Consider the following 12,337-nt stretch of genomic DNA (forward strand, 5'->3'; position numbering starts at 1 on the left):
TTTTTTCTTTAAAGTCTCTCTATCAGATGAAAATAAAATAAGCCACAGAATAATGCAATGCCTTTAGAAGTCTCTACCTCGTTTTTTTGTACTTAGACTGATAAATCTTTGCTCCCAACAGCAGTAAAAAGTTACTCCAGTTGGTCACTACTAAATCCTCACCAAGGAGAAATTTTAAACCCATTTGTAAATTTGTATCATTATCTTTAGGAAACAGGACATCTCATTAAATTCTAACTAGTTGGAATAAATCATTACATTACTATTATTCAAAGTCTTCAGATAAATTATTAAAGTGCCATTTTTCTCAAGGTTGTTCCTGAGTTTCAAAACTGAGTGCTTTCTTTTTCCTCTACTTGACATTTTGTTGCCTGGAATGATGAGAGTCACAAATTTAGAAAGTGCAACACCACAAAATTGCCAAGCCCAGAGCTGCAGTAAGAAAGTTTCTAAGCAAGGCAAAGCACGGAAATGCACACACACAGGGCTACCAAAAATAATGCCTAGGAGTTTCTTCTGCAGGGAAGGGAGGGAGGCTGCCATCCTATCCTTCCCCTTGGTGGAAGAGTTACACAATTATCAGCATCAAGATGAACAGAAAGAGTTTGGAATAGTTGCTTTGGGATCAAAGCATCCTGGCAACTGTTAGATCTCATTTACTGACAGGGAGGTCTGGTGGATCTGAACTTGCACATGCCATCGCTGCTCTAAACTAAGAAAGAAAAGGAAAATCTTTGCTAAATAACTGGTTGTAAGAATTGCTTCAAATGGTAGATTTATTCAGCAAGGCTGCAAAGGACAGCTGCAAAAGGTGGCTGAAAAAGGGAACAGAAATAACAGTGTTTTCCCAGTGACCATGTCCTAAATTCTCCTGATCTGATCCTTTGTTCCTGATGCTCTTTCCCAAATGAGATACTGAGGAAAGAAAGGTGTGCACTGCAGTGCCCCCATGGCTCTGGGAAGCTTTGCTTGTCCAGGTGTGCCCCATGTCCCCAGCACACAAAAAGAAAGGAGCAGCTCCTGCCACAGTGAGCTCCCACGGTACCTGGCTCTCTGCACAAAAGGACTTGGTGTCCCTCCTTCTCCTCTGCCCTGCAGGGCCCAGAGCCCACCAGGCAGGGCCAGAAGGGTGCTCACTGACACTTCCCCCAAAGCCCAGGCCCCTGCTGGGGGCTCTTCAGCACCTTCTCTCTCTGCCCCATCCCATTGGGAAAACCTAAGGAAAATGGCTGTTCCCTTCTCCACTGAGCTCCTCCTTGGGAAAAGGAAGAAGAGACCAAAGACCTTGAGCAAGAAGGAAAATATCTTCTCTTTCCTTCTCTTCTGTTTCTGAAATCCACAATGTGTTTCAAAGACAACTGCCAACACAGTCATTGCCAGCAGGCAAATAAGTTTCAGAAAAGTTGTAGTAATGTGCTGAAATTATCTCTTTAATCAAAAAGTTTGAACCAAGAAGACCGGTTGCTGTGCTGAGAGAATTTCCTAAGTTGAACAAATCCTACATCACAGTAGGTTTTGTCAGCCCAAGCTCCATTTAATACCAATTTATGGACAAAAAAATTGCAGCATATGTTTTTTTCTTCTGGAAAATTGTCAGGTAACAGCTTCAGAGAAGAACAACATTTCCAGAGAAAGGAGTTTATTTTCTCTCAGGTGTATGAAACATGAAATTACAGCACTGAAAAAAGTTTGTCTAATGTACTTTTTATTGACTCCTCCATCCTCAGCCAAGAAAAAATTCTGCTTTAAGTTTAAAGAACTCTCTCAAGAACAAAGGCTTACTCCTGCTCTTTTCAAGTTAACTTCACTGCCCACCTCTAACAGATACCAAGCACGAAAGAAAAACATCAAGAACTCCTGCACATAAGCAACTGGGTTTTCCTGGCAGATTTTGCTCATTCACCTTTCTGGCTGTTTTCATACAAGCTGAGATATAAACAGCTCACAAGGCTCAGAGTTGAGCAAAGCTGTCTCACATGCCATTCAGTTTCCTCAAGCCCAGAACAAAACACCTGTGGCACAGACCTGCTCATTATGTGTGCTTTGGACTAAATCCTCAGCTGGTATAAATTGGCAGGACTCATTACAGGCAGTGCTCTGTTGAATCATACCAGCTGGGGATCTGGCCCTTCAAGGATAAGGAAAAACCTAAGGAACTGGATTGCAGGCAATAATGCTCCAGCTCTCTCTCTCTCCAGATTATGGAGAGGTTTGTGGTAATCCAGATGCCCATTTATCAGACATCTGCTCACTTAATCTGCTACCAGTTCACTTGTCCTAGCAGCTCAGAAGTGTAGACAGGGCACAGGATGATCAGGAGCACAAGACACAAATTAAAAAACAAATCTACTTCTCTGCTGAACTCTTCCAAACAGTGCCAGGGGTACAGTGTATCGGGAACTGTGAGCTTATAGTAAGTACTTAAAAGGAAAGGATGGCAGCAAATTTTCACGCCCCCCAAAAAATTAACCAGCAATGAATTCAAAGCAAGAATGCAAATGGTTCTTGCCATTTTCCTGGGGGCATGGCAGGCAGGCTGGGTGAGTTATACCTACCAGTGGCACACGATCCCTCGGACACCAGCAGGATTTCACTCTGCTGCTTGCAGGCAGCCTGTTTCAAGTAGCATTCGTTCTGGTAGGTGTCACCATTGGAGCCGCACACGGGCACGTAGTCATTGTTGCACTGATGGGAAGGGACAGAGAGCAGCAGCGTTAGTCACATGAGCACAGGGGACACAGCACCCATTGGGGTGCCCCCACACACACCCCCTGCTCCCTGCCAGCATTAAAAGCCTGGGAAAACAACAGAGAGGGACATTGACAATCCTCTCTCTCCTTTACAGCTACTGGGGAGAGGAAGGGGTACTTGAAAAAAATAAAAACAACAGATTTGAAGAGATTAGGGGAAAGGTAATCTGAATGGGTGAAGTGTTTAGTAAGTGCCCCAGAGAGGTCTCTGACTGCCAGCAGGAGCAGGGGGCATTCCCAGGGAAGGAATATAGGCAGGGCAAATGACTCCTCACATCTGCAACCACAGCTGCTGTGTTTCCATTGGATGGCTCCAGACAAACAGTAATGAGCAGGCTCTCTCTTCCCCTCCTCCTGCACACACCCCTGCAGTGCTACGGAGGTCTGCACACACAAGTCTGTGTCTGACTGTTCAAGCACTGACTGGCAGAGGGAAATTATTTCTGAGACACCAACGATCCAAGCCCACCCCTCTTTCTGCACAGACACTTCAGTTGCTGGCAGGCTGCAGCTGGGATGCTCCACGAAGGTCCAAGCCCTCCCCACGGTGGGCAGAAGCAGCAGCCCTGCAGCGAGCCCAGCCAGGGCAGAAGTTTCTCACACCACACACCCCTGCTTTGGCTCAGACTCCTGCTGAGCTCTGCCTGATTTCCTGTCCCACTGGAAGACAGTTTTGCCCCTTCTCGTTCATTTAAAAAAGATAATCATTTCATTTGAGACTGAAAATTGGGCAACCTACGGGGTGCAGTTATCACAAGATAATCATGCTTGGAGGCTTAGAAATACTTGGATGTGCCCAGTACATGGCAATTATACCAGGGATATGATTATCTCATGATTACCCTACTCCTGGTATGCCTCATTGTTTAATTAGAACAAATGGAATGATCACAATTATTATTTACAAATGCTCACCTCTGCCTAAATCCAAGTAAAAATTTAGAAGAAATCATACATCCTATTTAGCTGTATCGTGCCATTATGTGTCTGAGGTGTGTTTGTTGGGCACAATGTAACACGCAGAACTGAAATATCAGGGATATTAACATCAAAAATGCTTTAAACTGAATGACTACAGAAGTGATTAACACAAACAATTGCATAGATTGCATTAATTGCAGGCCTCCACACAGAGCAGCTGCCAAGAAATTATTCATAGTTGGTCAGAGTGACATTTTGATTGGGCCAAAACAAATGACATTTTCCTTTTGCATTGTATTCTCTTCAATCTTCCCAAGATGTTGTCCACCCCCAGCGCCCTCTTCCCACAGCACAAGGAAGAAAAACAGCAGCCACAACAGTAGAAACCCTCTCCTTCTGCTCCTCACGAAGGATTCCTCCATGCAGAGATTTTAAACTGTTGATTAAAAATGTTTCTAGGCTATTTTCACCATTATGTTCCAAATCTGAGCAACGTTTCAAGCCTAAAATGCCAACTTCATCCAGAAGTTCAACAGCAATTGCTAGAGGCTGATCTGGAATACATAACCAGGACAATTAGCACAATCGTGCATATTTTTTAAAGCATGAAGCATCAAATCATGCTTGCCTTAGGTGTAATATCTGATCGTCACCCAAGGATTTGTGAGGAATTTGGCCTGGAGTATCTCAACAGGCTTTCTTACATGTAGAAACAAGGTTGGATTCTTTGCCCAAGAAACAGAGAGGCAACTTTTCTGCCCGAGAAACACAAAGGCAACTCCTCTGTCGCTTTCACCCAGAGCAAGGGATGATCTTTGACACGGACTCAGCTGCAGATCTGAAAGGGCAGACAGCCCCACATAAATGCTGAGATCCCAATCCACACAGAGGAGTGCTATGAGCTAGGCTGCAACTTCCTCCAAAGGTTGGCCAATTTTAAAATGCATTTAAGAGACATCAGGATCCCAGGAAGTATTAGTCCACTATTCCCACCAGCACCTTTGGAAAACTAGGATTCAGATGGGAAAGGCACAAGGAGCAAAGGGAGAGATATCTTCCATATGGATCCTGCCTTGGCTCTGAGCTGGAAACTGTAAAGTAAGTTACCCAGGAAAGAAAACAGGGCCACCAATGAGAGGGCTGTGATGTTGGTCACCAGGCAGTTCCTAACCCACTAGAGCCAGACTCCTGTGTTTGCCCATGCTGAATCCTGTGCTCATAGCTCATCACAATCATAAAATACCTCCTGCTAGTGCTGGAGAGTATCACATGTTGAATGTCAGTCTAGTGACATATTTTTGTCACTGGTTTAGAGCTCACTAGATCAGGCCCTAGATGTAGGAATGATCATTCATCCCCAGGTAAGGACTGAGCAAGCCCTCAGGGAAATCCATGTTAAAACTCCCACTAAACCCAGCAGCACAATGCCATACAGTTCACTTCTCTCTCACATGCCAGTGTTTAACATACAGCTGTAGAGCAGGGAAATGGACTCATGCAACTCCCTCATGTGCCAGTCAAAGGCTGCCATCCTCAGCATGAGCAGCCTTCAGTGCCCATTGTCACAGCCAGGGACAAACCATCTTTGGGAGCCTTTGGATCACTGCTGTGCGCTGAAAGCAGGTGGTTTGTTTCCTAAAGGCAATTGTAACCTGTGTAACTCCTCCTCCTGGTAACACTGTTAAAAGCTTGACCTTCTCCTACTTTCATGGATCAACTACTCCCAAAATGCCGCCCACATCTTGAACCAAGCAGCACAAAAATATATTCTAGAAATATAACAAAGCTGGAAGTTGGACAGGTGATGTCCAACAGGTCATCAGGACAGGTGATGCTGCAGCTCCACAAACACTGAAGCACGTGGAAGACTCAACATGCATGAAAACAGGAGTCCTTCCTCCCATAGAAACCAGTGACTGTCCACTGGCTTGGTGACTCAAGAGGAAAGACACTGATGTAAATATCCAGTATATTTTTGATACCCTCATGAAATGTCAGAGGGAAGAGCCCAGCTGCCAGACCTATGGCTTTGGGCAAACAGGTACAGACCCAACAAGCCATGTCTCCAAGCTCCTGCCTGCTGGCACAGCTCTACAGCCCTTCTGTTGGACCCACTGAGTCTGAGGAAAGGAAGGGTTGGTGGTTTCCCACATGCTCAGCCCTCCTGCAGGAGCCAGCACTGTCCTGGAGCCTTCCTTCCCTGCCAGCACCAAAGTCTGGGCTTGTCCTGCACAGGGACTCTGCATCTCCTGATCAGAGCGGGACACAGTGTTTTTCAATAAAATACATGTCTCACTGAGAGTTGTCACAGTAGACTGTGACAATGAGAACCAGCCAATATGAACCTCTCTCTCAGTGCTTGCCCGCTGGCTCTCCACGGTTGGAAGCCTAACTTGGATGTTCCAGAGCAGTCTGATCATATTCATCCTTTCAAATAAAAATAAATTCATTTTAACTCCACTTGGGCAGATATGAAGCATCTGTAATTCTGGTTTGAACAAACCTAAACAAAGACTGCAGAAGCCCTGCTCTCCACTTCCATGTTCTCAGCCCCTCAATACACAGGCTGGTCAGCCCAGAACTTTTCATCAGTACTAAGGCAAAATGAGCTCTCTATCCTTGTCTATTCTCTCAAATTCATGAAGAAGACACAAAACACACTTACAGTGATGAGGAGCCTGCTACTGATGTGCTCATTATCACCTCAGAGAGCTGTCACTGAAATGAGAGCCCTGGATTCTGTTTGGGGTCCCCGTTACTTGTGACATAAGTTACCTGGCCATCTCTGTTTCACTTAGCCAGCCTCAGACACCACACTAGAAATTAATTTTCTACTCCAGTGGCATATCCTTTTGGCTTGTCACAGTGTCCACTGATGTTACAAGAGCAGCTAACATCCCCCCAAGCTCTGCCTGTATCAAAGCGCTGTGTTTCGCTACAGAAGCCCCCGGCACCACAGCCCTTGGCAGCGCTGGCACAGCATCAGCCACAGGTAATCTGCCCTCCAAGGTCACAGTCAGCCCTGCAGCTCCACACAGGGCCCACTGCAAACAAAGAGCTCTGAGGTTTACAGGGCCTGATCCAAAGGCCAGGGAAACCAAAGACTGCTGTTGATTTCAACCCATTTCCTAGTGATCAGCCCACAATTGCCCAACTCATTATTTTGATGTTATTTACATATTCATATACCAATTGCCTGATTTCCTTAAATCTGTTTCAACTGCCCCCTACAGAACTGCTAAACCCAGCATACTTAGACTGTTCACCTCTCAAAGAGGGGACCACACAGCCTGGAGAAGTTTACCTTCCTCCATTTACCCCAAATCACCAGGCATTAGCACCCTGACTTGGGAAAACAGCGCTCCCAACACCTTCTTCCCTGCGAATGGCAACATCGGAATTTGCACCCTCCAGGTTATGAGTTCACTGCTTTATTCCAAATGGCAACACCAAACAGGGACCAAAGACAAGACCCAAGCATCCTCAGTGGCTGCTCTAAGCTCCTGAGACTCAGTGCACAACATCTGCCCTGGCTTACCAGCAGGCAATGGGACAAGTCACAGACATTTTACTGCCTTACAGATTTTTCTTGGAAAGATAAAACAGACCAGACCACAACCCGTGTATCACTGCATATGCTGAGCCAAGGCAAATGCTCAAAACAGCATTCTCACGCTGAATATTTGATTGCATGCAAACTCCAAATGTAATAAAAGACTCCCACAGTCAATATGAATTCCCTTCCAACATGGGAAACACAAGCATTTAAGAACTACTGTCTTGCTCTCATTACAGAAAATTCCTTCCTTGTTTAAAATGAAGGAAGTTATCACTTGGGTTTTATCTCCAAAGGCACATTTGTCTCTAGAAATATAAACTATAGTTGCGATGCTTTAACATGAATAGTCTATGAAAGCTCAATATTAACATAGTCTTTACAGATGTGCCCAGTTTGAGCTGTGCACTATTTGGCCTGCTCTACTGTAAACACTCAAATCAGCATTGTAAGTTTCACAACTTCACCAATCCACATTAAAATGCAGAAAAACATTGGGGCATAAACACACATACAACCCTGGTCTGGTACATGCTTTAAACTCCTTTAATTTGTGCAGTTTCTATTCAGGTCATTATTTAAAGACCAGCTGTTCTGCGAGTTAGCTAAAACATTAAATGGAATCCTTCATAATGAAATCATCTGACTTTGAGAAGGGCTGAGGTTTAGATGTAGCTGAGAAAGGAAGAGAGAAGAAATAGAAGGAAAACCCCTTACTACTCAGTAATAGCTCTCCTAAAACTATATAAAACCTAAAGGAAGTTCATCATTTTGGAACAGAGGGATTGCTCCTTAATCTGATCAGCTGGGCAGATAAACAGGCAGAAGCATTGTCACTATGCAGCCCTTCCTGAAAATATTGCATAAGCACATTACAGATCCATTTCTTTAACTAGATCAGAACTCCGAATACAATAAGCCATGATCTGTATCAGAAATGAATTTAGAAAGGACTCTAAATCCTCGTTAAAAGGGCAGGAATGAAAAATCAGAAATGCACAACCTGAAACTGCAGACCCAAAGGGACATTTAAAGCCACAGCATCTGCATTTTCCCAGAGAAACTTATGTCTTCTTGACACCAGTTGGTTCTCCTGCCAGCTTTTATACACACAGCCTGGTTTGCCCTCTAACTTCTCTGCACATAGAGAAATAAATTGCCAAGTGATAGGTTATAAAGGCAGATCCTTGATTTGTATTCTCATTAGTGAATTAGAGAACGAAATATCAATCTTCTTACCTTGAACTGACAGACACAAGTCACACTGTCTCCAATCCTTAAACACTCCCCATCAAATTTACAGGTATTGGTGTCGCAGAGAAAGAGATCATTTTCTCTGTCATCGTAACCTCAAATGTAAAGAGAGGAAAAAAGAAGTCAGCTTTGGTCTAGCAAGAGGAACAATATGGGATGATTGCGTTTTAGTGCACACAGCACAGTAACCTTGTTGATGAAACTGACAGAGTCCAGATCTCCTTTTGTCCTTCCCTGTCCTCAGCTTTTCACTTTTCCTCTTGTTTCTCCCTCGATGTTTCTCTCAGTTCTTATTCCCCACTACCTCACACACTTTTTTTCCCATTTCACGGACTCGGTTTCCTCAAAAGTCACCCGGTAATTATGCTATTTCATGGCTCTGGGTTGGAAATGTCATCAACTTATCCCCATCCGATCACAAATCTGTTGGACAAAAGTCCAAATCGGAATTTCTCCAGCCCATGACACAACAAAGCCCCCAATAATAAAGACAAACAGGCTGTGTGTTTTCTGTGATGGTCTGCCTGATCCCAATGAAGATTGATGACCTCTAAGTTAACAGGAGAAGTGCCAGGTTCCCCACGAGCCGCTGAGTGAACCGAGCTCTTCGCCTTCATATTCTCCAGGAAAAACCAACAGATCTGACTGAACATTCAGTTCACGAATACAAGCATGAATTTCAGATTTCGCTAGCTGACTTCCCACTCCAACAGCGAGTGGCAAGACACTAAGCAAAACAGCTATATCAGACTCCAAACCCATTAAGATCTGAATCCATTGATTTTTTTAAGAAACATCCGACCGCTCTTAACCGTATCGCTGTATGTTTAAAACGAAGAGCTCACAGCGCAAATTCCCCCCGATCTAACACGTCATGTGCGATCCACGCAGTACCCCAAATAACGCTCTTCCCCTTAGAAGGCTACCACAGTCTAATTCCCGAATTATTTGCGGTATCGGAGAAGGACCGGCTGCTGACCAGCATAGGAAACCCGTTACAAAGGTCAGCCCGACTTTAGGGCTCGGGCAGCGGGTTCCCGGTGTGGCTGCCCCGATCCGCTCTCGGCTGGGTGCGCACGGCAGCAGCCGCCCGCAGGATGCGCACACGCGGGCCCGGCTCCCGCAGCCGCCGCGAGTGCCCCGTTCCAGCGCGGAGCCGCGCTCGGCGGGGCCGGGGCTCTCTCTCTGTGCCCGGCGAGCCTCCCGCACCGGCGGAGGGCGCGGCTGCCGCGCCCGGCACCGCGGAGTGAGGGGCAAGCGGGGCCCCGGGGGCTGCGATCGCACCGGGAACGGCGGCGAGCCCCGACGCCCGGCACTTTTAGCCTTCGCTGTTCCCGTGCATTCAACGGGACGCGGCATCACCCTCTGAAGTTGCATCCCCCGGGCTCGTCCGCGCAACTCCGAGCGCCCGGCGGGGCACGGCGGGGCCCGGGCGCGGGGCGCTCCGGTGCTTACCGGAGCAGTTCCAGCCGGTGGGCGTCTGGCAGTCGCTTAAGGAGGTAGGGAAGGCCGCCAGCTTGTCGGGGCGGGCGAGGACGAGCAGCACGGCGGGCAGCAGCAGCCAGCAGCAGCAGTCGCAGAGCGTCCAGCCGCCGCCGCCGCACTGCCGGGGCGGGGAGGGCTCCCAGGGCACCATGACTTCCTAACTCAACTCTCCGGCAGCGGCGTGCCCCCCGGGCGGCGCGGCGGGCGGCAGGGACGGGCGGCGGGGCCGCTGGGCATCCCGGGGCCCCGGCCGGCGGCGGCAGCGGGTCAGCGAGCGGCGGCCGGGCGCTACGCTGGGGCGAGCGGCGGAGCCCGGCGGGGCGGCGCGGGGGTGCGGGCGGCGGCGGGGCGGGGAGCAGCTGCCATAGGGGCCGGGCGGCGGGGAGCGGGGGGAGGGCGCGGAGGGGCCGCCGCCGCGCAGCCGCCGCCGCCGCCGCCTGCCCCGCTCTGCCGCCCGCATCCCTCTGCGCGGGGGAAGCAGCAGGTCCCGGCCCGCCGCGTCACGTGCGCCGCCGCGCCGCCCCCATTGGCCGAGCGGGATGCGGGGCCCGGCGGGCGGGGCCGGCGGAGCCGCTGCGCCCCGCGGCAGCGCCCGGGGCAGGGCAGCGCAGGGCCGGGCCGGGCAGCGCCGGCGGCGGCGACAGCGCGGGCAGCGGGCGGCGCTCCGCACCCCTGCGCCCGGGCCGCCGTCCCGCCGGCTGCGGGGATGCCCCGGCCCCGACGGGGCGCGGGCCGGGCAGCTCCGCGCCTCTCCGCGCCCAGACATGTGCGCGCACCGCCCCGGCCGGCGCCGAGCCGCAGGTGGCAAGCGCGCCCGCGGGCAGGGACATCCGTGACACTCTCCGGGCACACGCACCGCACACGCCCGGGCGCTGCTGAAGTTGCCAACGGCGCGCCCGGGTGTCCGTGTTTAATCACGCGCGGCTGCGACGTTTGATAAATAAAACACCGTCACGGCTGTAGGGTCTGGAGCGGGCACAGGGCCGGAGAGGTGACGAAGGGAAAGAACGAGCACTGCGGGGAAAGCAGGGAGAAGAGAGAGAGGAAAGATCTTGCCCAGCCTCGGCAGGCAGCGGCCAAGGTCTTCTCGGGCTGCGGCACCATCCCGCTATCCCCGCGACGGAGCCGGAGGAAAATGCACCATCACTCTAGCACAGAGGGCTGCTCGGGCCCCCACACCTAAGGCACGCAAGCGGAGCGCAGCCCCGGAGCAGCATCCCGCCGCCTCCAGCCGGCGATGTGCCACGGGGCTGCGGGAGCCGCCTCCCCCGCTGCGCCCTGCGCCGCCGATCCTCCTCCCTCCTCCCATCTGGGGCTTCGGTTTTAGCAGCCGGTTGCCAGGACGGTCGGGGGCACTCCGCTCGCTCCCCCGGCGGCGGGAGCACGGCAGCGGTGCTCCCCTCACCGTGCTGCGCTGGGAGCCGCCGGCCCCGCCGCAGGGCTCGGGGCGGCCCAACTTGGCCCCCGCCGCCGCTCGGTGCCCGGGCGCAGCCAAGCCGGCAGGCACCCGCCAGGTAAAGCGGACCCCCGGACCCCCACCGGCGCTTAACGTGCTGCCGGCGGGATGGAGCGGCAGGAGGCTTGGGCGACAAGGGCGCCTTAGACTGGAGAATAATAAAAAAAGATCGGATCGATTTCTGCAGATGGCAGCAGGGAAGCGCTTTCTAAACACGGGCGCTGGACCCCGTGCCGGTGGGAGCCGCCGGCGGAGCAGCCGGGCCGGGCGGGAGCGGGGCTCTGCGCGGATGCCGGGCGTTCGGCAGGCGGGCTGGGCTGGGCTGGGCTGGGCTGGGCTGGGCTGGCCCTGCCCCTCGTCCGCCCCCTCCTCCGCCCGCATCCCCGAGAGCTCCGGCACCGCACGGGCGCTGCGGGAGCGGGCGCTGCAGGCGGGAGTGGGGTACGGCTCCTCTGGGCCCGAGACCCCCGAGTGTGTGCCAGGAGACCCTGCTGGAAGTTTGCTGTTCCCCAAAGTATGACCTCCTTTTCGGCCCCTAAGCTGACAGTCCGCACAAATCCTTACACCGGTATTACTGCTTGTTATCCCTTCATACAGGGGCACGGTATGCGGGAGCCAAGGAATACTTCACGCTCAGTTAATCCCCATCTAGCTTCTCCCTAAGCTCTAAGGCAGGGTTTCTTCTGGCTCCTTTCTCCCCTGTACATCTGTGTCTGCTCCCTGCTCTGCCCACCTGCTGCTATCTGTATTGACCTCTCCTGCCCACCTGTACTCCAGAAGCCTTTGCTACAATTAAAGGGTATCAATTTGCACATTCCAATATGTTCTAACGCTCTGATGAAGACCCACACAAATCCGTGCCTACAGTTTCCTATTTACTAATCAAGATCTAAGCAGAAAGAAAATACTAATTTT

General features: G+C 50.9%; 1 protein-coding gene across 1 annotated transcript in view; it reads right to left on the reverse strand.

Annotated features, from left to right (window-relative positions):
• The window catches only part of TMEFF2 (transmembrane protein with EGF like and two follistatin like domains 2), a 125,409-nt gene extending 115,212 nt beyond the window's left edge, over window positions 1–10,197 (reverse strand). Inside the window, exons 1-3 of the mRNA XM_058027435.1 lie at window positions 9,937–10,197; window positions 8,467–8,576; window positions 2,556–2,685 (exon numbers count right to left, since the gene is read on the reverse strand). Coding sequence (XP_057883418.1) covers window positions 2,556–2,685; window positions 8,467–8,576; window positions 9,937–10,117 — 421 coding nt within the window. The 5' untranslated portion in view covers window positions 10,118–10,197. The remainder of the gene's footprint in view (window positions 1–2,555; window positions 2,686–8,466; window positions 8,577–9,936) is intronic.
• Window positions 10,198–12,337: the final 2,140 nt, after the last annotated feature.

This window comes from Melospiza georgiana, chromosome 7 (assembly GCF_028018845.1).
Source record: "Melospiza georgiana isolate bMelGeo1 chromosome 7, bMelGeo1.pri, whole genome shotgun sequence".
Taxonomy (NCBI): domain Eukaryota; kingdom Metazoa; phylum Chordata; class Aves; order Passeriformes; family Passerellidae; genus Melospiza; species Melospiza georgiana.